A 27771-nucleotide genomic window follows, 5' to 3' on the forward strand; every position below is an offset into this window, starting at 1 on the left:
ATGGACTGTAGCCCGCCATCCTTTTCTCTCCATGGGATTATCCCGGCAAGAATACTGGAGTGGGTTGCCATTCCCTTCTCCAGTTAGGGCTTTACTGGGCAGATAAAGGCACTCGGGAAATACTGGAGGTTTTTTCAACTTGAAGATGATTGAGTTCATTTATCTGAAGGACTTCCTTTATCTCAGAAATTCCCCTTCTGGACTACAGGTTGAAATACTCAGGAATCTTTTAAAAATATGTGTCGTTGACCCACCCCCAGAGATTCTGTCAGATAGTTTGAGGTGCTGCTTGGACCTTGGAGATTTTAAAGCTTTCCCCTGCAATTCTGAAGGCTGAGAACGTTTAAATGAAGCTTAAAAAGCTGGTGAGAATCAGTCATCATGGCTACCCCAGTCCAAGAAAGGGAGAGATACTAAGGCTGAGAAGGATTTTCTGGGGCCTCTTCTCCAACTTTAATGTGCCTGTGAACCACCCAGGGATCTTGTTTGAATGCAGGTTCTGATTCAGTAGGTCCGGGGTCGGGCCCAGGGTTCTGCGTTTGAATGTTTCTGTGCCCGCAGGAGAGGATTGCCAAGTGTCACGGCACGCAGTGTGGCTTCTGCACCCCCGGGATGGTGATGTCCCTGTACACGCTGCTGAGGAACCATCCGGAGCCCACCCTGACTCAGCTAAATGATGCTCTTGGTGGTAGGTTGTATGTGTGTGTGCTTTAATTTCTGGTTTCTAAATGATGATGCTGATAATAGCTATTAAACACTAACCAAGTGCCACACACTGCATTAAATGCTGTATAAACAGAACTTCATTTACTCTTTATGATAACTTTATAAGGTAGGCACTATTATTATCTCCCATTTCATAGATGGAGAAACTGAGGTTTAGAGAGTAATTTACTAAAAATTATACCACCAATAAGTGGAGGAGTTTGTTTGTTCAAATCAGGTTTCAGACAAGACCCACATACTGCACTTGGCTGACACATTTCTCAAGTCTCTTAATCTATAAGGGTCTCCTCCTTGTTTATGGTTTGCTTATTTTATTTTATTTTTTTATTTATTTTTTTTTTCAGTTGAAATTTTCTTTTAATTAAAGACCCAAGGGACAAGAAGCTCCTTTGTGTTACAGTATATAACATATGGCTCTTATACAGAGTAAAACAGACACCAGGGAGTCGAGTGTTTATACCAGCGCTAGACTTCCTGTAGCAGGCAAATAGTGAGGCAGGATTCCCTTTACTGGCATGGAGATTGTAATATATCTTTACATGCAATAAGTTCTTTGGTAGACTTAATCATTTGGTGGAATTACAGAATTTGCAAAGGAAAGTAGCAGTAAAATATTTCATGTAAAATTATAATAATTACAACACCAGTTTATTCATTTACCCTCCAAGGAATTCAGTTATCTCCAGTTCTCTCCTACTGGGGTGGGTGCTCTCAGGACGGTATTATTAGAGGGCTCCTAATGAATGCAACATGAAATCAAAGAAACTGACATCTTCTGGTGATACTTATTTCAAAGAACTGCCTTTATATGGAGCTAGTTTATCAAATTCAGGAACTCAGTGTGTATGTGTGGAGCTGGTGCTGGGTCTTGGAGGAGTCTTCATTATCAAGATTCTGAACAATTCAGGGAAGCCTGGCGTACACAGTCCATGGGGTCGAGAAGAGTCAGACACGACTGAACAACTGAACTGACTGAACAATTCTAAAGAATAAGAGCCTTCCAAATGCTATTTCAGGTGATATCCTCCATGGCTCTTTGTCTCCTGTCTCCCAGGGACTTTATTTCTTCACTGTATTACATGGGCCTAAAGTTCATGTGCTCAATTCCTCTGCTGAAGTGTTCCAGGAAGACAGGACTAAACAGAAGTAAAAAGGGGAGATGGTGCATAAGACACAAACTGGACTTATTTGGCCTTTGGTCTTTGGCCTTATTAGGTCTTAGGCATTTGATCTCATGGCCATTTATGATGTGAACAAGTGACAAGAAGTTCTCAAGTTTTAGGGTGCTTGAGACTTACACGGGAATTTGTTAAGAATGAAGATTTCTGGGATCCAGCCCCAGAGAGGTTGCTTCAGTGGCTTTGTTTTTTGAATGGATGCCAGATTTAGGGGTTGGAGGAGAACATGGGAAATGGACCACTGTAGAGAAACGCTGGCCTAATGTTTTATTGCAAATAAATTGTGTACCCATTGCTTCTAAAGCTTAAAAATTGCCTTTGCTTCTATACAATACCTTTGACCTTTCTAGCAACTGAAGCTTAGTTCTCTCTCTCTTTTTTAATATCAAAATTTAGGTTTTTTATGTTGTCTTTTACTGATATTGAAAACCAAAATTTTTAATTGAAGTACAGTCGATTTACAATATTGTGTTAGTTTCGGGTGTACAGCATAGTAATTGAGTATTTTTGCAGACTATATTCTCTCATAGGTTATTATAAGAAAATGGATAAAATTCCTTATGTTATACTGTAAGTCTTTATTGCTTCTGTATTTTATATATTATTGTTTGTCTTTGTTAATCCCATACTTGTAATTTATCCCTCCCACTTCCCTCTCCCTATTGTAATCACAAGTTTGTTTTCTATGTCCGTGAGTCTGTTTCTGCTTTGTCGATACATTCCTTTGTATTATTTTCAATTATTCCACATATAAGTTATATTGTATAGTGTTTGTCTTTGATTTATTTCACTAAGCATATTATTCTCTGGGTCCGTCCACATTGCTACAAATGGCAGTATTTCATTCTTTTTATGACTCAGTAATATTCCAACACACACACGCACACACCACATCTTCTTTTTAACACCACATCTTCTTAATCTAATTATCTGTTGATGACCATTTGGGATGTAAAAATTAACTCCCAAATATTGCTGTAGACCAAGAGTTTTTGGCTTGAAATCATTGTGTTCTTTGAACAGCTATCATAAGCAGAGTATATAATAACTGCAGAGAGAAAATACAAATATTTGAATTGTTAGACCCTGCCACAAGACTATCAGCCAAATATCCCAAGTTGTTGACAAAAATAAAAAATTTGACTTTGTGAATTTGGTGGACCAAAATGTCAAACAGCACTTCTTTCTTGGGTGGGGTCCTTATTTCCATCAATCTCTTGGCCAACTGTGCCTGTCTCTAGATTCCTTGATTAACAATACTGGGTTTTTCCCCTTCAGGTAACCTGTGTCGTTGCACTGGATACAGGCCCATAATCAATGCATGCAAGACTTTCTGTAAAGTGAGTAGAAAGGAACACATTATTAAGTATATTTTTTCCCTGGTTAAATAAAATGGTAGGGGGTAGCAGATGTGATTGGAGAAGGAAATGGCAACCCACTCCAGGGTTCTTGCCTGGAGAATCCCAGGGACGGGGGAGCCTGGTGGGCTGCCGTCTATGGGGTCGCACAGAGTCGGACACGACAGAAGTGACTTAGTAGCAGCAGCAGCAGCAGATGTGATTAGAAGAATAGCCCATTGTTACTAATGCAGGAAGACTTCTTATCTCAAGGTCTGTAATTGCTGTTTGTTACTTGATCTTGGGCAGGGCGCCTGCCCTGGTTCATTGAACTTGCCCTGGTAACCACATGATAAGCACCTGAGCACTTTGACATTGGCCATTGTTCATTGGTCACTGTTCATTGTTCTGAGGGGTCTTTCCTGACCTGTTTGTCTGGGTCAGGTACCCTATCCTGGTGCTCCTGTAGCCCTCTGAGCACACCCTACAGCAGCCTTGTCATATGTTGGTGTAATTGCCCATTTACTCTTTCGTCTTTTCACCAGGAGGTGGTCTGCTTGGTGCTTCACCAGTGTGTCAGTTGAGTAGGCACTTCAACGCTTGTTGAATGAACAGATGAATAAACAGCATTGAAATGAGGCACATAAGATTAGCTTTTGGAATTTAAATGATGAAATAGTGCATCATAAGAACAGAATGATAATAATAATAATACTTGTTATTATTAATAAAATATTTTACCAACAAATAAATTATTAATACCAAGGTATTGATAAATTGCTAATAATAAATTATTTGTTGTTAATAAAATATTAAATCAACCATTGTTGTTATGTGCCAGATTTTGTTATAAGATCTTTACAGCATGGTGGCTATAGTAATAATACTGTGTTGTGTACCTGAAAGTTGTGAAGAAAATAGACACATACACACACACACAAATTTTAGCTATGTGAGGTGATGGATGTGTTAATTAACCTGGTTGTGATTCTCATTGAACAAAGTATACTTATAATGTAACGTCAAATAGTCACATTGTACACTTTAAATATATATAATTTTATTTGTTAATTATAGCTCAATAAAGCTGAAAAAATATTTAGTAGAATCAACAATAAATTCTTGGTTATTTGTTTTTCTCACCCACTAGACTTCTGGCTGCTGTCAAAGTAAAGAAAATGGGGTTTGCTGTTTGGATCAAGGAATAAATGGATTACCAGAATTTGAGGAAGGAAATGAGGTCAGTGAAACGTACATTTTTAAGATTTTCCCAGGACATCAGTAGAGACCAGCTTACTTTTAGGAAGAAAAATGGCTGTGCAAGCTTTTGAGGCGTGTCAGCACGTCCTCTCCTCCATTCACACTCCATCATCCATCTTAACAACTTCATCCCTCACTCCAGACGTTACTCTCAGTCACTTACCACTGTCTGTAGGAGGGAAAACACATTGATCTCTTAGTGTCTCTCAGTCAAAAAAAAAATGTGCTTCAAGTCTTTTCTCTAGTGGGGATGTTAGGGAAAATGGAGGGTCAGGGAGTGCTAAGAGAGGTGGCAGGGCGTTCAGGGGAATGTTCTGGTTCTCAGTTGTGTCTGGCCTGCTGCCTCCTCTGCTTCCCCCAGACCCCAAGGAGCAGGTGCAGGGCTGGGGGCCCACCGGCAGCTGCACTCAGTCCCTAGCAGCCTGGTCTGTGTGAGAGCCCTTGGCTTAGAGCCCAGGTACCATGGCTGGTCAGCGGGCTTTTCTGTCTGTCTGTTCTGTGTCTATCTTCATCTGACCTCATTCCACAAAGGATTTAAAGCACGGAGAACTGCCTAATGACAATAACTTCTGGTACTTTCTCTTTTTAAGACAAGTCTGAAACTCTTCTCAGAAGAGGAGTTTCTGCCATTGGATCCAACTCAAGAGCTGATATTTCCTCCCGAGCTAATGGTAAGTAAGGCAAAGTTGAACTCATGCCAGAGGAATTCATGGTGAAATGTGAAGAAGGATATTTGCTATGGATCCTCTTGAAAGTTGATTGGCAAGTAGGTAATATCCATCTGCCATTCTCAGTCCAGTCTAAAGAGTGTGGGACCGAGGGAGGAACACTTGATTGTAATAATCAGCCCATAGTATCTATTACAAAATGCCCTGAAATGACATCACAGCATCTGGAGGTTTAGACATGTTTTCTTCTTCCAGTTTTGGGGAGTTTTGTTCTTCCATCAAGTGTTTTGATGAAATTAAATATGCAAAGTATTTTTAAACTTTGAAATAGATTATTTTAAGATATAAAAGAACCAACAGGAGATATAGTCTCCAGAAGGAGTAAAATATTGTCACATTTTTGTCCCATACTCTGATTTCTAGTAAACACTACTTTATGTCACTGTTATTTTATTTTTTAAAGAGATCTGTCTTTCCTTTCCTTGTTCCTATAAAGACAGCAGAAGCAGGTGGAAATGTTATCATGAGATGATCTTGAATCTTTATTGCTTTTTCAATAGACAATGGCTGAGAAAAAAACACAGAAGACCAGGATTTTTGGTAGTGATAGAATGACCTGGATTTCCCCAGTGACCCTGAAGGAACTTCTAGAAGCCAAAGTCAAGTATCCCCAGGCCCCTGTTGTCATGGGGAACACCTCTGTGGGTACGTAGAAACCAGGGACTTCCTAGAATAAAACTGAGGAAAAGGGCTTCAGGGAGCAAAACCTCATATATGCATGTTCTTGGGAAAAACAGTCTGAAATAACATTTTAAATCATCTGTGCTTGACTTCCCTTGAGGATTGCTCAAGAGACTTTCACAACTTCCATTACATAAGTGAGTTCCTGTCACTCTAACCGGAGCAGTACACAGAGTTGAACCCCAGAGTCGTGCTCTGTAATAAGTCAGCACAGCTGTCCTGTCTTTCCATGTGGAGTCTAATCTGGGGCTGGGGTTTGCAATTACTGTTTCCTCTCTTAGTGGTGTCTCAATGGATATAGTAGGTTTTCTTAAATTGCAGTGGCAGGATCTTTCTGTTGTGTCCATTGTAAACTCAGTTTGACTACCTGCTTCTTGGAGGAGTCTCCCAGAATTCTTCCCAAGGAGAATTCTGAATATGCCCCAAGAGGACTTAGATGTGTCAGCCAAGTTTTAATGCTGAAAAGTCCAGATGGCTCCACAAGTTTAGTGAAATTCTGTCTGTCCTTTTTCTGTGTGTGTGATTTAGCAATGAACAGAGCTATAATAGAAAGATATGTCATTTTTATATGTTCTAAGGACATCAGTTTTAATCACAATTTCAAAAATTAAAAGGCAGTTAGGCCCCCCTTCATCCTAGTTTGCTATTTTTTTTTCTAATCCTCAGGCCCTGACATGAAATTTAAAGGCATCTTTCACCCAGTTATAATTTCTCCTGATAGAATTGAAGAACTGAGTGTTGTAAACTATACAGATAACGGTGAGTCCTCAGGGTCCCTACTTTCTTAGTTAAAATGCGTTAATCAGTTTATTTGCTTTGCTCAGTAGACACGCAGAAGAAATCATTCATAATTATAATATACAGAGAGATTCCCTTGTAAGGTGATCACATCCTGGAGGAGGCTCAGGGAAGAATCCTCCATGATTAGAGGAGATACTGTCTGAATAGTTAGATTTTCACTGAAGAACTTTTATGTCTGCCATTCAGGGAACTGTAACAATTATTCAGTGAAGGGTACCATGCCAAGTGCTGGATAAACAATAAAGATGAGAGTCTTTGCTCTCCAGAAGCACAGTAGATAACCAAAGCAAGTTTATGTATTATGCAGCTTCCAAACTGGCTTTTCCATTTCAATAAAGGAAACTGATGTAATGACAATGATGAGAGGCAATGAAATGTGAGTTTGAAGTCTGGCTCTGGAGTCCAGTTCCTGACTGTCATATATTAACTGAAAGACCTTAGTCAAGATACCTAACTGAACCTCAGTTTGTATGGGGCTATTACTATTTCAAAGCTTTGTTAGAATTCAAGAAGATTCTGTAAAGTATTCAGCATAGTGCTTGACACAGTGAGTGTTCAAAAAATTTAGCCTCCATCACCTCCACCACTATCACCCCCTCTGTCACCAACACCATCACCTCCTTCATCACCACCATTACAACCACTGTTAACTCCTCCTTTGTGTGTGTTCAGTGGATCAGTGGTATCCCACTGTTTGCGACCTGTCAGACTGTAGCCCACCAGGCTCCTCTATCCACGGGATTTTCTGGGCAAGAATACTGGAGTAGGTTGCCATTTCCTCTTGCAAGGGATCTTCCCAACCCAGGGATCAAACTAGCATCTTCTTCCTTGGCAGATGGATTCTTTACCACTGCACCACTTGGGAAGCCCACCTCCATTACCAAGCACTATTCCTGCCATCACCACCATGACCACCAGTAGCAGGGCAACATGTATCCAGCATAAAGATCCCATATCTGCAGTCTAAAATCTAATGGGCATTTCCAGGTCAGCAGTGATCACATTGCGTTCTCTGCAAATGATTTCATTTCAGGGCTGACCTTAGGTGCCGCTGTCAGCCTCGCTGAGGTGAAAGACATCCTGGCTAATGTGACCCGGAAACTCCCTGAGGAGAAGACACAGATGTACCATGCTCTCCTGAAACATTTGGAAACTCTGGCTGGGCCCCAGATCAGGAATATGGCTGTATGTATTTGATGACAGTAATAGCTAGCGTGTGCCCCTTGAATGACCATTCCTATCAAATCGTGACATTTTCATTCTTTGAGAACAGACAAAAAGAATAGTTTTCCAAAGCTTTGATTCTTGTAATAAGCTTGATTCTTATTTTACCACTTGTGTCTTCATAATTTCACAACTGGAGTGAAAATAACCCATTATTTTAAAAAGTCTTTAGGGGGCCACATAGTGAGCAGGCATCCAGATTCAGATCTGAACCCTCTCCTGGCTGTGGGCAACTGTAGCCTCAACCTGCTGTCAAAAGGTAAGTGACCCCTCCTTCCTGGGGCTTATTAAATCCTGTTCCTCCTCTCCTTTTGCCTCTCCAGGGTTATAGGAAGTCCAGTTTTGACAATTAGCATTCTTTCTAGTATTAATAATTCCACCTCCCTTTTCAGATGCTTGGAAAGTTAGTCAGTCTGGTCCTAATTGTGCATGCACCTAGCGTCTTCATCTCCTTCCTTTTGAAGACTTCTGGTAGATATTCTCCTATGCTGGCTGCCTGACCAGTGTTGGTTATTGTCCTGCTGTAATCTGAAGAGTGAAAAGAACTCTAGGCTCATACTTGAGCTGTCATTCATGGAAGCCTGCAAGTCTTTTTCATTGAACAGTGGTTGAGCTTCATCCTATACTTTTTTGAGTTTTGTTTTTGAAAACCAAGTCTAAGATTTTTTCATTTATTTCTTTTATTTCAATTTATTCAAAAATTATTAGAAAGATTCAATTGGTCCTCTATAAATCTGTATTTTTTTTATTTAAAAATACGTACTAACTTTCTCTTACCTGCATTGTTAAATGGCAACTCTTCATAGCATCTAAACCACAAAATTGTCTTAATGAAGATGTACGTTCTGTCCTAGGTTCATCAGTCCATATTTCTCAATTCCACATAAATGCATTAATATATGAAACTTGTTTTTCTCTTCTGACTTACTTTTTACCTCACTACAGTTGACTCAAGTTTGTTCCTTTTTATGGCTGAGTAATATTCCGTTATATAGATGTACCACAACTTCTTTATCCATTCATCTGTCAATGGACGTATATACACTATCATGTGTAAAATAGTTAGTGGGAAGTTGCTAAATAACACAGGGAGACCAGCCTGGTGCTCTGTGAGGACCTAAAGGGATAGGATTGGGGGAGGGGAGGGAGGCTCAGGAGGAAAGGGATATGTATATAATCATGACTGATTCATGTTGTTGTACGGCAGAAACCAAAACAAAATTTTCCACCAATTAAAAAATAAAGTTCTAAAAAAGATGTATATTCAGTTATCAACTTAAGTAACATCCTTTAAAAAAATCATTCATGGAGAATTAGGTTTTGTGATATAAATATAAACATCAAAAGATTCTTAGTTTTTATCCCAAAGTCCTATTTCATTATACCTTTAAATAGTTCCTCCCTCCACTATATTGATTAAAGAACAGAAATTCTTTAGGTGCTGAGAAAAGATAGAAACAATTAAGACTACATCTCACTAGTGTAAAAATTCATTAAAGGCAATTTATTCACTATTGTACTGAGTAGAGTTCTTGATTATACACAATAAATGTTTGTTGAATGACTTGATTAGAATATCAAAAGATATTAATATCTTCTTTCTTCTCACAAATCTCAAAATGAATCGTATGGTTCAGGAAGTGATTCCTAAGGTCCATCTCTGCCTGACCTCTGGGCTACTCACCTAGATATTTTTATTTATAATCAAGAAAAAAGGCAAAATAAAAATAAAAAAGATGGGCCCTAGATGGGATGAAGCACTGCAGGACACCATTACATGGTGAAAGATTTTTTTAAACATAGGAAGAGCACTTCTTTTCCTGATCAGTTTCCTGTACTTGGTAGAATTATTTCCCAAATTTTGGGAATTTGATTCTTTAATAAAGAACAGATGCCAAGGAAAGTGTTCTTTCTTTCCACAGAAGGAAGACGACAGATTCCTTTAAATGAGCAGTTTCTCAGAAAGTGCCCAAGTGCCGATCTTAAGCCTGAAGAAATCTTGATCTCAGTGAACATCCCCTATTCAAGGAAGGTGAGACTGTCCTTTCAATTTCTTCATTTTACCTGCGAGCCTACAGCTTGTTAATTCCAACCTATAAGAGAGTTTAAAAAAAGGTGTTGAGTGGAGTAGTGGAGAATATGAGGATCTGCGAATATTTTTCACTTGTATTAAGTACTCTCCATCATTCCTAGAATCATGAGACCTTTGACTCTGCTTTTCTCTCCATCCTTCTCTCTCTCTCCCTCCCTACCTCCCCTTGTTGAAACTAAGCTCTAAAGTTACCTTCCTACAGATTTTTAAAAATTCTTTGTACTGTGAGGCTTTGTCACAAGTAAAACTGGAAACTATACCTCTACTTATACCTTGAGGTTTTGAAGAAGCTATAAATTTACAATAGAACTTAGTGGTAGGAAGAAGGGCTTTGGAGTCAGACTCAAGAATGAATCCTACTTCAGACCTACTGAATCAGTCTGAGCCTTGGATTCTCACCTGTAAATGGGAATGATCGAGCCTGCCTTGGAAAGTGTATGATTTTGCTAGCTAGGGCTGCAAAGAACCACAGCCTCAGTGGCTTAACTACCCTCTCACTTCTGGAGGCCAGAAGTCTGATATCAAGGTGTTGGCAGTGTTGATTTTCTCTGAAACTTCTCTCCTTGGCTAGTAGATAACTATCTTCTCTCTGTGTCTCCACATGGTTTTCCCTCTGTGTCTATGTCCAAATTTCCTCTTCTTATGAGGACACCACTGTGTTAGATTATTGCCCACCTCAATTATCTCATTTTTAACTTAATTGCCTCTTTAAAGACCCTAACTCCTAATACAGTCACATCCTGAGGTACTACTGGGAACTAAGACTTCAAGATGTCACTTTTGAGGGGGCACGGTTCAGCTCAAGAGAGTGTGGCGAGGACCCGGTGAGGCAGTGCATTCCAACTGCCTAGTGTATAGTTGTCACTCAGTGCGTTTCTACCAGTGCCACTTCACTTTTGCCTTTTTTTTAAATTTTATTTTATTTAACTTTACAATAATTTATTGGTTTTGCCATATATCAAAATGAATCTGCCACAGGTGTACCTGTGTTCCCCATCCTGAACCCTCCTCCCTCCTCCCTCCCCATACCATCCCTCTAGGTCGTCCCAGTGCACCAGCCCCGAGCATCCAGTATCGTGCATCGAACCTGGACTGGCAACTCGTTTCATATATGATATTATACATATTTCAATGCCATTCTCCCAAATCATCCCACCCTCTCCCTCTCCCACAGAGTCCAAAAGACTGTTCTATACATCAGTGTCTCTTTTGCTGTCTCGTATACAGGGTTATTGTTACCATCTTTCTAAATTCCATATATATGCGTTAGTATACTGTATTGGTGTTTTTCTTTCTGGTTACTTCACTCTGTATAATAGGCTCCAGTTTCATCCACCTCATTAGAACTGATTCAAATGTATTCTTTTTAATGGCTGAGTAATACTCCATTGTGTATATGAACCACAGCTTTCTTATCCATTCATGTGCTGATGGACATCTAGGTTGCTTCCATGTCCTGGCTATTATAAACCGTGCTGCAATGAACATTGGGGTACACGTGTCTCTTTCAATTCTGGTTTCCTCAGTGTGTATGCCCAGCAGTGGGACTGCTGGATCATAAGGCAGTTCTATTTCCAGTTTTTTAAGGAATCTCCACACTGTTCTCCATAGTGGCTGTACTAGTTTGCATTCCCACCAACAGTGTAAGAGGGTTCCCTTTTCTCCACACCCTCTCCAGCATTTATTGCTTGTAGACTTTTGGATCGCAGCCATTATGACTGGCATGAAATGGTACCTCATAGTGGTTTTGACTTGCATTTCTCTGATAATGAGTGATGCTGAGCATCTTTTCATGTGTTTGTTAGCCATCTGTATGTCTTCTTTGGAGAAATGTCTATTTAGTTCTTTGGCCCATTTTTTGATTGGGTCATTTATTTTTCTGGAATTGAGCTGTAGGAGTTGCTTGTATATTTTTGAGATTAGTTGTTTGTTGCTTCATTTGCTATTATTTTCTCCCATTCTGAAGGCTGTCTTTTCACCTTGCTTGTAGTTTCCTTTGTTGTGCAGAAGCTTTTAATTTTAATCAGGTCCCATTTGTTTATGTTTGCTTTTCTTTCCAATATTCTGGGAGGTGGGTCATAGAGGATCCTGCTGTGATGTATGTCGGAGAGTGTTTTGCCTACGTTCTCCATCACTTTTGCTTTTAGTGGGAGTTTGTGTCAGCCTTCCGACAAGCCCAGCGGCAACAGAATGCGCTTGCAATAGTTAATTCGGGAATGAGAGTGTGTTTTGGAAAAGGAGATGGCATCATCAGAGAGTTATCCATTGCATACGGAGGCGTTGGTCCAACCACCATCCTTGCAAATAATTCCTGCCAGAAACTCATTGGAAGGTATGGAATCACGGCCTGAGATTCCAGGGAACCAAGTGGCTCTTTCCATGGTGACATGTAATTACAAGAAGAAAAATACTTACCACCTTTCTGTTTAATGACTTGGAATTCTAACAGGATTTCGTGATTATTTCCATGTGTCTTAGTGAATCCTGAAGTGGGCACCATGTAGTGTGAGTGTGAGTGTGAGTGTGTGTGTGTGTGTGTGTGTGTGTGTGTACCCATCTCCCAACAGTATTGATATAGAGACACAGTAAACAAAATGAGTAAATCTGCATTCTTTATTGTGAGAGAATAATTTATCATTATGAAAGATTCATTATGGGAGTTTGTTTTTCAATAACTTGCTAAGTGTATTGCATACCTGGCTGTTTATTTCTACAGGTAATAATTTGACTATAGATACAGCCATTATTTCTTAAGCCTTCACTAGGTATTGATTACCATTTCAGAAGTAATAAACTAATGGTTAAAACCATGATCTTGATCAAGCCACACTGCTTGGGTTAGAATCTCATTTCAACTCCTATAAATTATGTGATCTCAGTCAGCTTACTTAATCTTACAGTACCACAGTTTCCTTATCTGTCAAAGGGGAATAATCATATGTCATACCTCATAGGGCATTTGAGAGGATTAAGTGGTTGAATACATTGTTGTTGTTCAGTACCTCTGACTCCAGGACCCCATGGACTGCAGCACGCCAGGCTTCCCTGTCCAGTCCTTCACTCTCTCCAGATATGAATACATATATATGAATACATGTCTCCCAGAATCAATACATGTAAGGTGCCTAAGTAAGTAAGTGTTAGTCACTCAGTCATGTCTGACTCTTTGTGACTCCACGGAGTGTATAGGCTTCTATGTTGATTGAATTCTCCAGGCAAGGATACTGGAGTAAGTTGCCATTCCTGTCTCTAGGGGATCTTCCCAAGCGAGGCATCGAACCCAAGTCTTCTGTACTGCAGGCAGACTCTTTACAGACTGAGCCAGCAGTAAGCCCCATAAAACAGAATTAAAACAACCTAGCATGCAGTCAACATTCTAGTGATATAAAGGGCAGTTACTCCTGGGTTGAGGACTTAACACAAGTTGTCATTTCTTTCTCATGACCATTGCATGAGGTAAATTCTATCATGATTGCGCTTTTACAGGTGATGAAGTGGTGTGCCCAGGTCAGACACCCTGAGAATGGTGGACTGTGATTTGAACTTGGATTGCCTGACTCTGGAGCTTGTACTCTTTTTTTTTTTTTCATTTAACTGTCACTCTTTGTCTTACCTGTTAGCTGAGCTTGTGGGGTAGTGAGTCCTGTTGGGCTAGGAATCCTCTTTTGAACCTCACAGGCCCTGGAATGAAGAGATGCTGGATGCAGCTTGCAGGCTGATTCTGGATGAAGTCTCCCTCCCAGGCTCAGCCCCAGGTGGGAGGGTGGAGTTCAAGAGGACCCTCATTGTCAGCTTCCTGTTCAAGTTCTACCTGGAAGTGTCACAGATTTTGAAGGGGATGGTAAGTGGAACTGACCACATGTTCACTTTCCCAGGCCTGGGGGCCTCTGAGAATGCCCAAAGCAGAAAAGGCAACAACCCCTGCCAAAAAGCTATCGAATAGAGTAGAAAAGACAACCCACATCAGAAACTCACGGGCTTGCAGGGCATATGGCAGGCCATCTGTTGATGGGGTGTGTGCTTGGGGAAAAATTGCAAGTCAAGCACAGAGTTGTGTGGGATCTGATTTAGCACCACTCACTTATTTTTCTGACCTGTTGTGTGTCTCGATGGTGTTCAGAGAACTTGTTACTGGTTTGAACATATTTTTCCTCAGAAAAGCATTTTGGCTTTCTTGTCTGGGTTCAACTTTGTTTCTCTCACTTGTAAGATGGTGATGGAAGCCTCTCCATAAGGTTACTGAGAAATGGATTATCATAGGAAAAGGCTTCCTATGGTCCCTAATACTTCAGAGAACCATGGTGAAGACTGCCTAATAATCATAGTAGTAATCATCCGGGCATTCTTGCATCTGGTCTCCCTTATGACAAACAATTAAAGTTTACAAGACTGTTGACTAGGAAGGACACAACAAAAAAATATTTATTTCAGAATAAATTTGCTATACCCAAAGGGAACTTGAACCATGTTGATCACATTAATCCTAAACAAGCCCGGCTAACAGGTAAGACAAAGAGTGACAGTTTAATGAAAGATAAGATCACTGTGCTTTTCCTTGAAATTATTAGCATTGTTCATGGCTTCTGATCTAGTTTGGTCTGGTGGCAAGACCAAACTAGATCAGAAGCCACGAACAATCCTCATGTGGTATAGAAATTAGTATGTATGATAAAAAAATAAGCATGTGTGATCATAAAAAAGTATGATCACTTTAAATTAAAGACATGGAGTTCTCTCTTATCATTGCTTCTGCAGGTATCTTCTCATTATACATGAGTAGAACAAAAAACCAGAACAGTCATATCAAAGTTTTCAGAATAGAAGCTTGAAATCATATATAAGTGACTTATTGTCACCAGGTTATCCAAAGAGAGAAAATAAAGCCAACTCCTTCAATTAATAGTAAACTAATATAATTTATTGGATGAATCAAATGATATAAATTACAACTTCCATCTTATAGTCTTTTACCTTCAATTCAATTTCCTCTGTTAATATTGCTCTACTATTCAAAATAATAGGCTTTGTTGGCTTTAATTTTCTCTTAAAAATTTTATATTGTAAAAAATATCCATTAGGTGGTACAGATGAACTTACTTGCAAAACAGAAATGGAGATACACAAACTTATGGGTACAGAGAGGGGAAGGGAAAGTGGGATGAATTGGGAGATGGGGATTGACATATACCCACTACTATGTATAAAATGGATAACTAATGAGAACCCACTGTATAGCATAGAAAACGCTACTCAGTGCTCTGTGATGACCTGTAAGGGAAGGAAAACCAAAAAAGACGAGATTTCTGAATATGCATAGATGATTCACTTTGCTGTACAATAGAAACTAACACAACATTATAAAGAAGTATACTCCCAAAAAATTAATTTAAAAAATAAAAGAAAAAAGAACCATTAGGTGCACTGTTTAAAATCGTGTGTAAGGATCAAATGACCCAGGTTTACTCAACTCTAGGAAGTGTTCCTCCTAGGGCCCTAGAATGCTTCCTGCTGGGAGACTGTGGCAGAGAGGCAGCCCCAGCATCTTCCCTCCTTCCTGGTTGCCCAGGGGATACAGAACAGAGTTTGATACTCATTAGCAATGGTGCACCTTTGCTCTGACCTTTTCCTGGTTTAAATCCTCTCTTCCTTTCCAATTATTTACTTAGCTTCTACCTTCCTATTTTATTGGTTTGTAAGTCCTCAAATCACTTAGGAAGGCACATGAAAGAATCCTAAGAAACATAAAGATATTGGGAGTCAGTGATCTACTGTACTCACTTAGCTCTTCATAAAACATTGTCCTATGAATGGATCTTCCAAAGGTGTGTCCTGGAGGTCAGGGAGAACCCTGCTTGTACTTCCAGGATTCTGAATTAGGCAAGTACTTAAAAAAGATTAAACTTCACAGCAGAGCTAAGAACCATGCTAGCCTCTCTCCCAAGACCATTCTGGCATATTTTAAATATCTACAATGGTTCTACTTTTCAGGACCCTGTTCACTATCCTGGCCTTGCAAGCAAGAATGAGAGTGCTTTAGAAGATCTTCATTCCAGACATTACTGGAGTACATTAAAGTACCAGGTTAGTGACTTTTTTTTTTCTTTTTTTTTTAAATTCAAAAGACCCAGGCTAAAACTTCTTCACGTGGACATCCCACTTACCTCTCAGTGATTCTCATGACTTTTTAGCCTGAACTCCCCTTCTGGTGAAACTACAGCCTACTTAGTGTTGATTAAAACTTCAAAATCAGTGAAGTATTGTGATTAATAATTAAGCTAGCAATGGTTATTTTTTTAAATGTCTGTTTTGAACTCGAAGAGTTCAAATGTGTTTTTGTTCTGTGGTTTTGTACCACTGGTATGAACAAGCTGCCTAGTCTGCCACATGCCCTTGCCCCTGGCGCTGTATCAGGGCCATGGGCTGCTTTGATTTTATTCACAGAGCCCTTGGAGGCTGATGAAAATGCAGTAATGCTTTTCGAACGAGCTTCTGGTTTATTTTGTTTGAATGTGGTGATACTTTGTTCTCCCAGTCTCCCTTCTCCAAGTGTTTTCTCTGTGAATTAGAGTTTTAGAGCTGAATCAAGCATAAGTTCTAAGAGTTAATTTCAGGCTCTCCTAATGAATGCTTTTAGAACAGAATTTCTCATAACCTTCAAATGGAATTTTCAGCTACAATGTCATAAGAGTATCGCCTGAAGTCATCCTATTGGTCAGCTATTCTTTACCTATTGGTAAAGAAACTTTACCTTGAGGGTTTTATTAAGTGAAGAACATGAAAAGGCTTTTAAAAGATTCTTTTTAAATAGATTCAGTTCATTGGGTCTATCATTGGACTTAGTTATAAAACTTTGCAGTATGTTGTAATGAACAATGAAGTTGATGTATACCTCTTCAGTTTTTAGGTTCAATATGTTCAAAAGTCAAATACACCAAACTCCATTGAAAGTGTTGAAAGTGATCATTTTGAAAGTCAAAAATAGCTTCCCTTTTCCCAGTGTAAAATACAGTTACTGCAATGTTTGGCTTATAAATACCTTAACATTGCCTTGACCATGGAATAAACTTCAACAACCACAGGAAAAACAACAAATGAATGGGCTTTTAAATCATTCAGAGAAAAGTGATAATCTTCACGTAGCTTGTTATTATAGATTGCAAGACCAAGTTTTGGAAGTAGTGTATTTCTCACACAGATGTTTTGATTTTGTTTTTGTTTTTTCTAGGTTTTCACACATACAAATACCCACTTTGCTAGAGAAACTTCAGCACTCATGACCAGCATTTTTTTTTCTCCAAATCAGAGATCACCTGTTAGAGGTGACAGTGTTCTTTGCTCCATGGTGTCTTTAGCTGTATAACAAGCACAAGCAAGTAATCAAATACATACTCTTTCATTAGTAGAGTCATTACAACTGGCTTTAAAAAAACTGTTACATCTTAACCAATTTCATATTTATATAATATGGTCATATTGCCTGAATATGTAAAATGTTCTCTCATTTTCCCCCTTCCTCTACATTTGTGACCTACTAGAGTCGGATATGACTGAGCGTCTTCACTTTCACTTTTCACTTTCATGCATTGGAGAAGGAAATGGCAACCCACTCCAGTGTTCTTGCCTGGAGAATCCCAGGGATGGGGGAGCCTCGTGGGCTGCCGTCTATGGGGTTGCACACGAGTCGGACACGACTGAAGTGACTAAGCAGCCACCTTTAGTTAATGGTACTTAGGCCAAGTTCTAAATTATTTTTATTCATAATCTTCTGCTTTTCAGTTTATATAAAGTCAGGATGAACCCACACACACACACAAAAGCTCAGCTAATACTAATTTTTTGTGCCTTGTATTGTAGTAACTACGAAATTGAAGTTTACATTTAAGTGAAACAAATATGGACTTTAAAACAATAAATGTTAATCAGTAAAAGTATATTTTGCTGTAAAACAGTACATTTTATATGAAATAGGAATAAGTTCAGAGCATCCAGGGCTTCCCATTCTAGGGCACTAGTGGAAAAGAATCCACCTGCCAATGAAGGAGACTCAGGAAATGTGAGTTTCAATCCCTGGGTAGGGAAGATCCCCTGGAGAAGGGAATAGCAACCCACTCCAGGATTCTTGCCTGGAAAATCCCATGGACAGAAGAGCTTGGAGGGCTACCATCCCTGGGGTCACAAAGAGTCAGACAAGACTGAGCACACACACACCACTCTAGGTGATAGCGAACATCTCATTTATTGTCAATATGCAACGTGTAAGCTTTCTCAACTGCACATTCTGGGACTCAAATACGAAAGTATATACTTTTAGAAAATTTCCCATGCGTGCGTGTGAGTTGCTTCAGTCATGTCTGCCTCTTTGGACCCTACAGACTATAGCCCGCCAGACTCCTCTGTCCATGGGATTCTCCAGGCAAGCGTACTGGAATGGGTTGCCATGCCCTTCTCCAGGGGATCTTCCCAACCCAGGGACTGAACCCTCATCCCTTCCGTCTCCTGCATTGGCAGGCAGGTTGTCTACCACTAGCGCCACCCGCCTTAAATGATACTGATTTAGAAACAGCTTCCATGGCTTCTTTTCCCCCCAGGAAAGGTCTTGACCAGTAGGTGTTCTGTTGGCGACTGTTCTGTCTTCCCTCCTGCCATGTGCTGCAATCACTGTGAGCCTCATCTCAGAGAGAGTCCCTGCCCCAACCAGGCTTGGGGTGACCCTGTGAACAGCAGTGTAGGGCAGCAGGTGGGATGGGGAAGAGAGGCCTTTAGTTCCTTTAGCTCTCTCTGGGCCTCACCTTGGCTGACCAGCCTTGGGCCCAAGTCTTCCCGAGCAAAGGCTCTGCGCATCTGGCCTCAGCCCTGGTGCCGGATGAAAGACTGATCCAGTGAAGTGTGGATGGGACGGCTCAGCACTGCATCACAGGGCAAACTCCAGGCCTCAGAGCTGCCTTCTCCTTTCAGAGAGTAGCCTTTAGATGGTGGCTGCTTGACTGGCAATTTTCCTGGAATTTCCACCTCCCACAGTTCCATCAGCAACACCTGTGGCAACTTTAGCCTTGCCCCTAGTCTCTGAACTTGTTCTATTGTTGCTGCTGTTTAGTTGCTCAGTCGTGTCCGACTCTTTTCTGACCCCATGAACGGTAGCACTCCAGGCTTCTTCTGTCCATGGGATTTCCCAGGCAAGAATACTGGAGTGAATTGCCATTTTCTTTTCCAGGGCATCATCCCTACCCAGGGATCGAACCTAGGTCTCCTGCAATGCAGGTGGATTCTTTACCACTGAGCCACTAGGGAATGTCTCTTAATTCTTCTTTCTTCATACCTCCAATTTTCTTCTTCCAATAAGCAACCAAGAAAGCTAACAATTCTCTCATATTTGAAATACTGGAGGAGGTGTTGTATTTCTTAATTTCATTTTGGTTAATGAAACTCATGTAAGGTATTTATGATAGCACAAGGTATTTATAAAGCCAGTGGCAAGACATTTTACTCCATGGATCTCTAAGAAATAGTAACATTAATGAATCATTACTCAAAATGCAGCTTTCTGTGTCTTCATTCTTTATCAGGATTGTCTAACTGATGAGTCTTAGCATTGGTAAGACTTCCTCACTCAAAATAGAAAATAAGAAAAGCTCTTGTGATTGAATGCACTTGATATTTTCTACAACCATGGTAATTAGGCTTTTCTGCAAATAGTACACGTGACATGCCTAGCTAGAAGAGTCAGATAATTTTGATAATGAATTTACAAATGATACATGATCGTTTGTAAAAAGATGTAATTTTATATAACCAAGAAGAAAGATTTACATTCATTTACTTACACAAATAGAACCTGTGTTAAAGATATTTGTGGTCTATATTCAAAATACTGGGGAAAAAAAATAAGAACAACACCATGGCTGCACATCCCAGTTTGCCTACTGAATGACTGAAATAAGTTCACTGTCCTGGTGTTATTAATAGTGATGTTTTTATTTTCAGAAGTGTTCTGGCTTGAATGTAAATTATGTAGAGTTGTGCATAGTATGATTATAAAAATGATGTGTTGGTTATCGATTAAACAGAATGCAGACCCAAAGCAGCTTTCTCAAGACCCAGTTGGCCATCCCATCATGCACCTGTCTGGTATTAAGCACGCCACGGGCGAAGCCGTCTACTGTGATGACATGCCTGTGGTGGATCGGGAACTGTTCTTGACTTTTGTAACAAGTTCAAGAGCTCATGCTAAGATTGTGTAAGTGATAAAGTTTTTATCCAACAAACAGTAATGATTGCTTTTGGGGGATAAGTCATGTTAGTGAAAAGTAACTGTCTAAAGAGGATAAGCTATTTGTTGGCAATGTCCAATGTAGATTTGAAGTGAAATGGGGTTGAAGTGTAGGATTTACTACAATTTGTCCCTCCATAGAAAAACTTCATTGTCCCAGAAATTCTTTCTCGATTGTGTGGCATAGAACTATTTTAAGGTTTGGGGGCATATCTTCCCTCTCTTGTATCTTGTTCTCTGATGGCACATTCTCCATGGCCTGCAGGCTGTGGGGCTCCTCTGAGTAGCTCTGTTCTGTGTGTTCTTGTCTAGGTCTATCGATGCCTCTGCAGCTCTCAGCCTGCCAGGGGTGGTAGACATCCTGACTGGGGAACATCTTCCAAGCATCACCACCACCTTTGACTTTTTAACTGACGCTGATCAACTTCTGTCAACAGATGAGGTACTGCATTTTTGCTTTCTGTTTTAAAGGTAACTTCCTCAGGGACTTCCCTACTGGTCCGGTGATTAAAACTCCAAGTCTCCATTGTAGCGCATGTGAGTTCAGCCCCTTACCGGGAACCTAAGATTCCACTTGCCTCTCGGTGTGGCCAAAAAAAAAAAAAGTAACTTCCTCAGTTATTGGCACTTCATATTTTCTTAAAGATAGCATTGAATTTGGCACATCGTAAAGGATTCCAATATTCTTTGAATGCTTATTATAAATCACTATACTTTAATAGTGAATTAGTTCGAAAACATTCATATTCCACATAAATAAGGAAGTTGGCTAGTTATATAAAAGACACTTGAGTGTTTTATATTTTTTCCTAATGGTGGTAAGATCATGTGCTGCTTTCATACTCAGGAAAGGATAAATGAGAGGAGAATAATGAGAACTTTTATTTGCTGATCCTTTCCCTGAGAATCCTTGCTATGGTTCCAGTCTCGGTGTGTCCAGCATCCAAGTTCAAGTGATATCCCCACTATGAAGCCTTTCCTATCCTTTAACCCAGGAGTTCTCTCCCTGTCTGAACTCACCCTAACTCATTCATTCATACACTGTGTATTCAACAGGCATCTTCTAAGTGAGCACCTGATGCAGGTGAGCAAGACCCGTGTGGTCCTTGTCCTCGCAGAACTTAAGGAGAAGGCAAAGTGAACCTATATTTACACTTTCTACCCTGTACTGAGCTTATTTATTTCAATGTCTTATCTATTTCCCCTGGTAAATGTCTGGAGTGAGAGCCCACGTCTGATTCATCTATAGATTTCACGCTGCTTCCTGCAAAGCAGGGTAAATAAGCAGAGGAACAGTGATAGCACTATTACCACCTGAAAGTTTCAAAGGATAAAAAACATTGACTACTGTATCTGAAGTCATGAGGAAATGCAGCCAGGGCAGTGTCCAGAAGGTTTTCTGCTTGACTTCCATTCAGTGTTCACCCAAAAGAGCTTCATCATTTGAAAGAGTCTCTGCCGCTGGCTCTCGCTAGGAGGCTTAGTTGATAAAAATGAAAGTTTGGTGACTGAGTGTCTGAAGTCAAGGTTGCACTCTCCCAAGGCAGGGCTGTGTGGTCCTGGAAGACGATGAGAACTATGGCTTTGCATAAATGTTAACTAGACAAGCAAAGCCATCTTGGGCCACACGATAGCACAACTCCCTGAGGTGTGGGGACACTGACTTTGAGCATCTCAGGGGCGTGCTTGTGTACCAGGTCATGCGGCAAACCCCATGTATGTGGAGAGCAGAGAGCAGAGCCATTGTGAATGATTGTCTCTGTTAGTTTCATCCCGATTTTAACATTTGTCCTTATCATGCTATATCTTTAAAAAATCATTTCATGGCAGAAATGTTAAACACACACAAAAACAGAGGAGAGTACAATGAATCCCCATAAACCCATCATCCAGCTTCAACAATGATTAACATCTGCAATTCTTGTTTCATTCATCTACCCACTGACCCCACCCACCTACACCCAACAAATACATGTGTGTGTGTGTGTGTGTGTGCACGCGCCTGTGCCTGGATTTAACTCTTTTTTACCACCATTTTTATCTGGTGATAAAACTACTATATGCTTACTGTAGAAAAGTCCTAATAATCTAATGTCAATCTGAAAAATGAGTGATTATGTTTTGATTTGGATCACAATAAAAGGTGGGAAAGAGAGTCCAGTGGTCCTATGACTTCTTCCAGTCCTGACTATTTCACTTTTCTAGAGCCTTGGTTTTGTGTTTCCCCATTGACTTTCTGCCCTGGTCCCTGGGTGAACTCCTTAGGCCATCTGTGTACCCCACCTGCAGGTGAAATGGTGACTGCTCCCAACTCACTCGTGGCTCCTACAATCATGTCTCTCCCTGAAAAAGCCTGTGCTCCCCAGTTCAGGGCAGAGACCACTGTCCCCTCCCTCCTTCCTCTCTGGCTGAGATGGTCTTGACCTTCTGGTCCTTCCTGTCATGAAGGCAGAAGCCTCCTCTCAGAATGGTCCCATTTGCAGTGTGGCAGCCCCAGGTCAAGCCGTGGGACTGACTCTCCTAGGCCAGATCCTCAGATCCTCAAAGCTGAGTCTGCTCTACGTGAGGCAGCATCACACCAGTCCCTCTTCAGCCACCGCTGCCAATGATGGAGCAAGAAGTCCTCACTCTCCCAGTGCAGAGACTTCCCAGAGGTCAGCAGGCCAACTCTGACAAATTGACTTCTCTACAGAAGCCTTCCTTAACCACGGCACTGCGGTGAAGTCCACTGTGTGTCTAGCTCTGTGCTGGCAGGAGGAGGAAGATGAACAGAAGGAAAGGACCTGCTGCCTGCCCTCCTTGGGACTAGAAGTCTATTCTGTATTGCAGGTGTCTTGTGTGGGTCAGCTTGTCTGCGCCGTGATAGCCGATTCCGAGGTCCAGGCAAGGCGAGCTGCTCAGCAAGTGAAGATTGTCTACCAAGATTTGGAGCCAGTGATCCTAACCATTGAGGTAATGAGTTCAAGGGTGGGGCCAGAGGAGCACATTTAAGTGGTGTATCATTTAAAATGCCAGAAACAGGAAAAAAAATCTGACTCAAAGTGGCTTCCAAAACACAGGGGCTTTGTTTTTCCTCAAACTCTATCACTATTAGCAAGAAAGCTGGTCTTCCGAATCTCCTCCTTGCTCCCATGGTCCAGGCTTTATCTCCTGTGGTCATAGGATGGCAGAGAGAACACCACCAACTCAGCACCCCGCGAGTCCTGGGACCCAGCATCATCAGGCATTTAGGTCACATGTCCCTCTCTGGATTCATGATAGGCAAAAGCTGTTGGTTACTGCTGGAGGGTCAGATTTCCTTGAGGTTCATGGGCTGTATGGGGAGTGATGGAGACCTCAACAGAAATCTGGGCACTGTTTGGAAGGGGCTGGTGGAAAGAATGCCACATGGGCACCCAGCAATGTCCAGGAGAGGGGGCACACCCAGGGCTCCATATCCACCTTCACCGGGACTCTTTAGGTACATAGTGAAAACCAACAAGAAGCTCCATGAAGCATATACTGTGACCCTAGTTTTAGATCTTTTAATGCATATCTTAAGTAAGTATGAGAAACAGATCCTATGATGCCTACAGCTATTTTGGCAACTTGAACAAATTGGGGAACTGCATTTCCTATCCTGTTTCTTAAAAAATTTTTTGAAATTTATAAAGGTTTTAAGACTCATCTCCATGAAATGATATGAGTATTCTTCTGCATATATTTCATTGGTTCTTATAATTTACGAAGTAATAAAAGCATGAAAGTTGGGAAAACAGCATGAGTAGATTAGATTCAGCACATAGAGACCGAATGTAATCTGGGAATACAATATTATCTCCACGACATAATGAATAAATTGTTCTCTAGGTGACTAGCATGCTCTGAGGCAGAAAATAAGGAAATGAGTTGGCCAAGATTAGTGTCTCCAGGGGAACTTGGCCTGGGGTATATTTCCTGTCATGCTGCTTTATGCCAAGGAACATAGAGTTTGTTTCTGGACAGTGTCCTCAGTGTTTTGAAATTTAAAAAGAATCATGTCAAGGAAACAAAAATAAAAAAGTTTAGTTGGAGTCAAAGAGTGATTAGGCTTTCCAAATTTTCCTGGCTAGTTTCCAGTTCATTCTGTTTCCATCTTAATTGCTGACTTTATACATTCCTTCCCCAACATTTTGTTTTAGAGTTTGAATTCTTAGTAAGAATTTATTTGTGTAATATTTTATCAAAAATTTTGTTTATAATTCTTTGCCAAATTCCAGTGACTAAGTATTTTCCCTGCCCCACACTCTGCTTTCCAGCCAAATAAAATTCCAAAAGCAAACAGACACCACTCTCTTCCCACCCCACCCCCACCCCCACCTCCACCCCTAACTTGGACCAGCATAGCTCGAATTGTCTGCCAAAGAATCTCAATATCAAATACCAAGCTTTGACATCGTGGAGAAGAAATACCTCATGTTTCTATCAAAGGTTAAGCTCTCCGAGATCAATCAACTAGATCAAGAAGAGTTAATCAAAGTGGATAGCAAGGAAATATGCCTTGTTCCTTGCATATTACAGTTCTTTTATCACTTTCCTGACCAAGAAATATTCAGGAAATTATCTCTGAGTTACTCAAAGAGCGAGCAGCAAAAGGCTAAACTCAAAGGAAAAAAAAAAAAACTGGATGTATGAAACTTAATTTCTGTTTTGAACCTGGAATATCTGAGTCTTAGATTAATAAGAGATCATAGGCTTTGTTATACAGCAGACACTAACACAACGTTGTAAAGCAATTATACTCCAATTAAAAAAAATGAAATCATATGAATTGACTCCAGTAGGAAATGTGTTATCAATTCAAATAGGATAAAAGTAAATGGATCTCCATCACTATCACTCATGTGTAACCTAGCTTATGCTTTTTTGAATTTTTAATAGCTTAAGTGGGGAAATGCTATCAAAACTATTGGCCCCAAGAGTCAGGCTGATAACCATGGTGAGAAAGCTGTGCTCCCAACCAGAATCTCTTATCAATTGTCACAGTCAACAGCATGACCATAGCTAACACCCAGAGCTCTCTGTGTGACTACCTGGTTCCAAACAGGTTTCCTACATAAGTCACTAAACGCTGACAACAATCCTGTGAGGTAAAAGCTGTTATTATCCCCATTCTGATGCAGAAACTGAAAGGCTGAGTTACCCAAAGTCACACAGTTAATCAACAGTAGAAGCAATCAACAAACACTCTATCAAAGACCCTGGGCCTCGTGGTAGTAGAAACAAACCAACCCACTTTTTGAATGGAGGAAATGGCAGGATCACAACAGCATATCCATAAGGTATATTAATAGGTCTAGACACTTATTGTTGGCCAAAGGGAACCAAAGTTTGGAGAATCCCTAGCTGCCACCAGGCTGGAATTTCATAGATGGACAATAATCTATTGTAGAAATACTCCCAGGAGCTGACATGTCACATTTGCCAAGGACCAAGGGATTACAGCAAGACAAATTCCCAAAGATAGGTAGGAAAACCAACCTAGAGTTTTTAGCTACACCCCTGATAATGTGTACTTACTATTATAGTCCTTCACTAGGCACCCAAGGGAAGCCATTAGGAACCAGTATATAAGTGGATTTGTGGTACCCACTCTAGACTTGGAATCTTACTTCCAGGGCTGGAAGTCCCAAGTGCAAATGCCGGACTCATTCCCCCAAAGGAGAAGCTTGGGACCGGTAGTCAAGGCCATCATGTCCTTATCACTAGAGTGTCTTCAGATAGCATTAACAGAACATTTGTTATATACCATGTAAGCTCATTCATGCCTCATTTCATTTTATTCTTTTCACAACCCTATTGGAACTGTGTGTACAACTCTACCTTCATTTTACCAATGAGGCTCAAAGAGGTGAAGTGATAGACCCACAGTCAAATAGCTAGTACATCAGAAGATGGACACAACTCCAACTGGGTCCAGAGCCCAAGATCTGAGTCCCCGTGCCTTGTTACCCTGGCTGCATAACATGGGCTGTGGATTGAAGAGAATAATTGGCCTGGAAACAGTTCCACCACTTGGTGCTAGGTGTTTTCTAAGCAGTTTTTGTTTTTTGTTTTTTAATTCAATGAGGACATTTGCATTTGCTCCATGGAGAGTCTCTCTGCAGCATGGTTCTTAACCTAGCTCATGGGGTCCTGATGAGGGTGCATGTGATGCCAGAGCAAGAGAAGCACTGCCCAGACTCAGATGATCCAGCACCATATGTGGCTGCTGCTGTGGGGCTAATGGGGGGCTCACTTTTCTGTTCTTTTCTAGGAAGCTATACAAAACAAGTCCTTCTTTGAGCCAGAGAGGAAACTGGAGTATGGAAATGTGGATGAAGCATTTAAAATGGTGGATCAAATTCTTGAAGGTAAAACTATCTTTAACAAATGATGAGAGAGGAAGCAGTCCTGGATCTCCCTTGCCATGGCTCCAGGTGTTAGTTATACAGTTGGTGTCTGTTTTCCCAAAGGTCAGGAAACTGAGGCTCAGAGTGGTTAAGGAGCAGGACCACAGTCATGTTAGACAGCAGCCACTACTGCTGCTACTAGTCATGTTAGACAGCAGGCACCATGAAGCATTGTGGATTGATAGCTTTTGTAAGGATTACCAAAGTCCATGTTTCTTTCTCTGTCATCCTTTCTGATTTCTCCTTCACCCCTCTCCATCTCTGCTTTCTCCTTCCTTTCCTCTCTCCCTCCTTGTCTCCTTCCCCTACTTCCTTGCAGACTTCCTTTCGTTACATACGCTGCTGCTAAGCTGCTTCAGTCGTGTCCGACTCTGTGCGACCCCATAGATGGCCTCCCACCAGGCTCCCCTGTTCCTGGGATTCTCCAGGCAAGAACACTGGAGTGGGTTGCCATTTCCTTCTCCAATGCATGAAAGTGAAAAGTGAAAGTGAAGTCGCTCAGTCATGTCCAACTCTTAGCAGCCTCATGGACTGCAGCCTACCAGGCTCCTCTGTCCATGGGATTTTCCAGGCAAGAGTACTGGAGTGGGGTGCCATTTCCTCTTGGAAAATAGTTGACTTGAGCTTTCCAACAAAATTCTTGTAACTTTTTGTTTTGAAATAGTTTTAAATTTCAGGAAAGTTGCAGAAACATTAGAGAAACTCCTAATTATCCTTTACTCAGATTCCCCAATAAACATTTCACTACGCCTGCTTCATTGTCCTGTATGTGTGTGTATATCTCTCTGCCTCTGTCTCTGCCTGTCTGTCTCTGTATGTATGTATATTCCTGTGCCCCTTGGAATTCTGGAGTTGGAAGATCCAGGGCAGCCTAGGAATCTTTTTTTCACAAATTTTAACAGTGCTCTAGGTGATTCTTAGGATTAGTAATCTGGCAAACACTCAATGGTGAGTTTATTTTGTGGGAGAGAAGGAAGGAGCATTTCTGCACAGAGAGGCCATGGTGAGAGTATCTTAGAAATACTGATATTGACAGCAGTTCCTCCACTTGCTCCGTAATATGTCCA

General features: G+C 40.8%; 1 protein-coding gene across 2 annotated transcripts in view; it reads left to right on the plus strand.

Annotated features, from left to right (window-relative positions):
* Window positions 1–27771, plus strand: part of AOX1 (aldehyde oxidase 1) — a 71894-nt gene that overhangs the window by 12215 nt on the left and 31908 nt on the right. The window contains exons 5-20 of one of the 2 annotated variants that reach the window (XM_027564062.1): window positions 562–688; window positions 3183–3244; window positions 4392–4481; window positions 5092–5172; window positions 5730–5874; window positions 6577–6669; window positions 7745–7896; window positions 8101–8194; window positions 9858–9967; window positions 12175–12359; window positions 13706–13868; window positions 16016–16108; window positions 20092–20261; window positions 20607–20736; window positions 23124–23246; window positions 26569–26665. In XM_027564062.1, coding sequence (XP_027419863.1) covers window positions 562–688; window positions 3183–3244; window positions 4392–4481; window positions 5092–5172; window positions 5730–5874; window positions 6577–6669; window positions 7745–7896; window positions 8101–8194; window positions 9858–9967; window positions 12175–12359; window positions 13706–13868; window positions 16016–16108; window positions 20092–20261; window positions 20607–20736; window positions 23124–23246; window positions 26569–26665 — 1915 coding nt within the window. The remainder of the gene's footprint in view (window positions 1–561; window positions 689–3182; window positions 3245–4391; window positions 4482–5091; window positions 5173–5729; window positions 5875–6576; window positions 6670–7744; window positions 7897–8100; window positions 8195–9857; window positions 9968–12174; window positions 12360–13705; window positions 13869–16015; window positions 16109–20091; window positions 20262–20606; window positions 20737–23123; window positions 23247–26568; window positions 26666–27771) is intronic. The other variant, XM_027564065.1, reaches the window with a different exon arrangement.

This window comes from Bos indicus x Bos taurus, chromosome 2, assembly GCF_003369695.1.
Source record: "Bos indicus x Bos taurus breed Angus x Brahman F1 hybrid chromosome 2, Bos_hybrid_MaternalHap_v2.0, whole genome shotgun sequence".
NCBI lineage: Eukaryota > Metazoa > Chordata > Mammalia > Artiodactyla > Bovidae > Bos > Bos indicus x Bos taurus.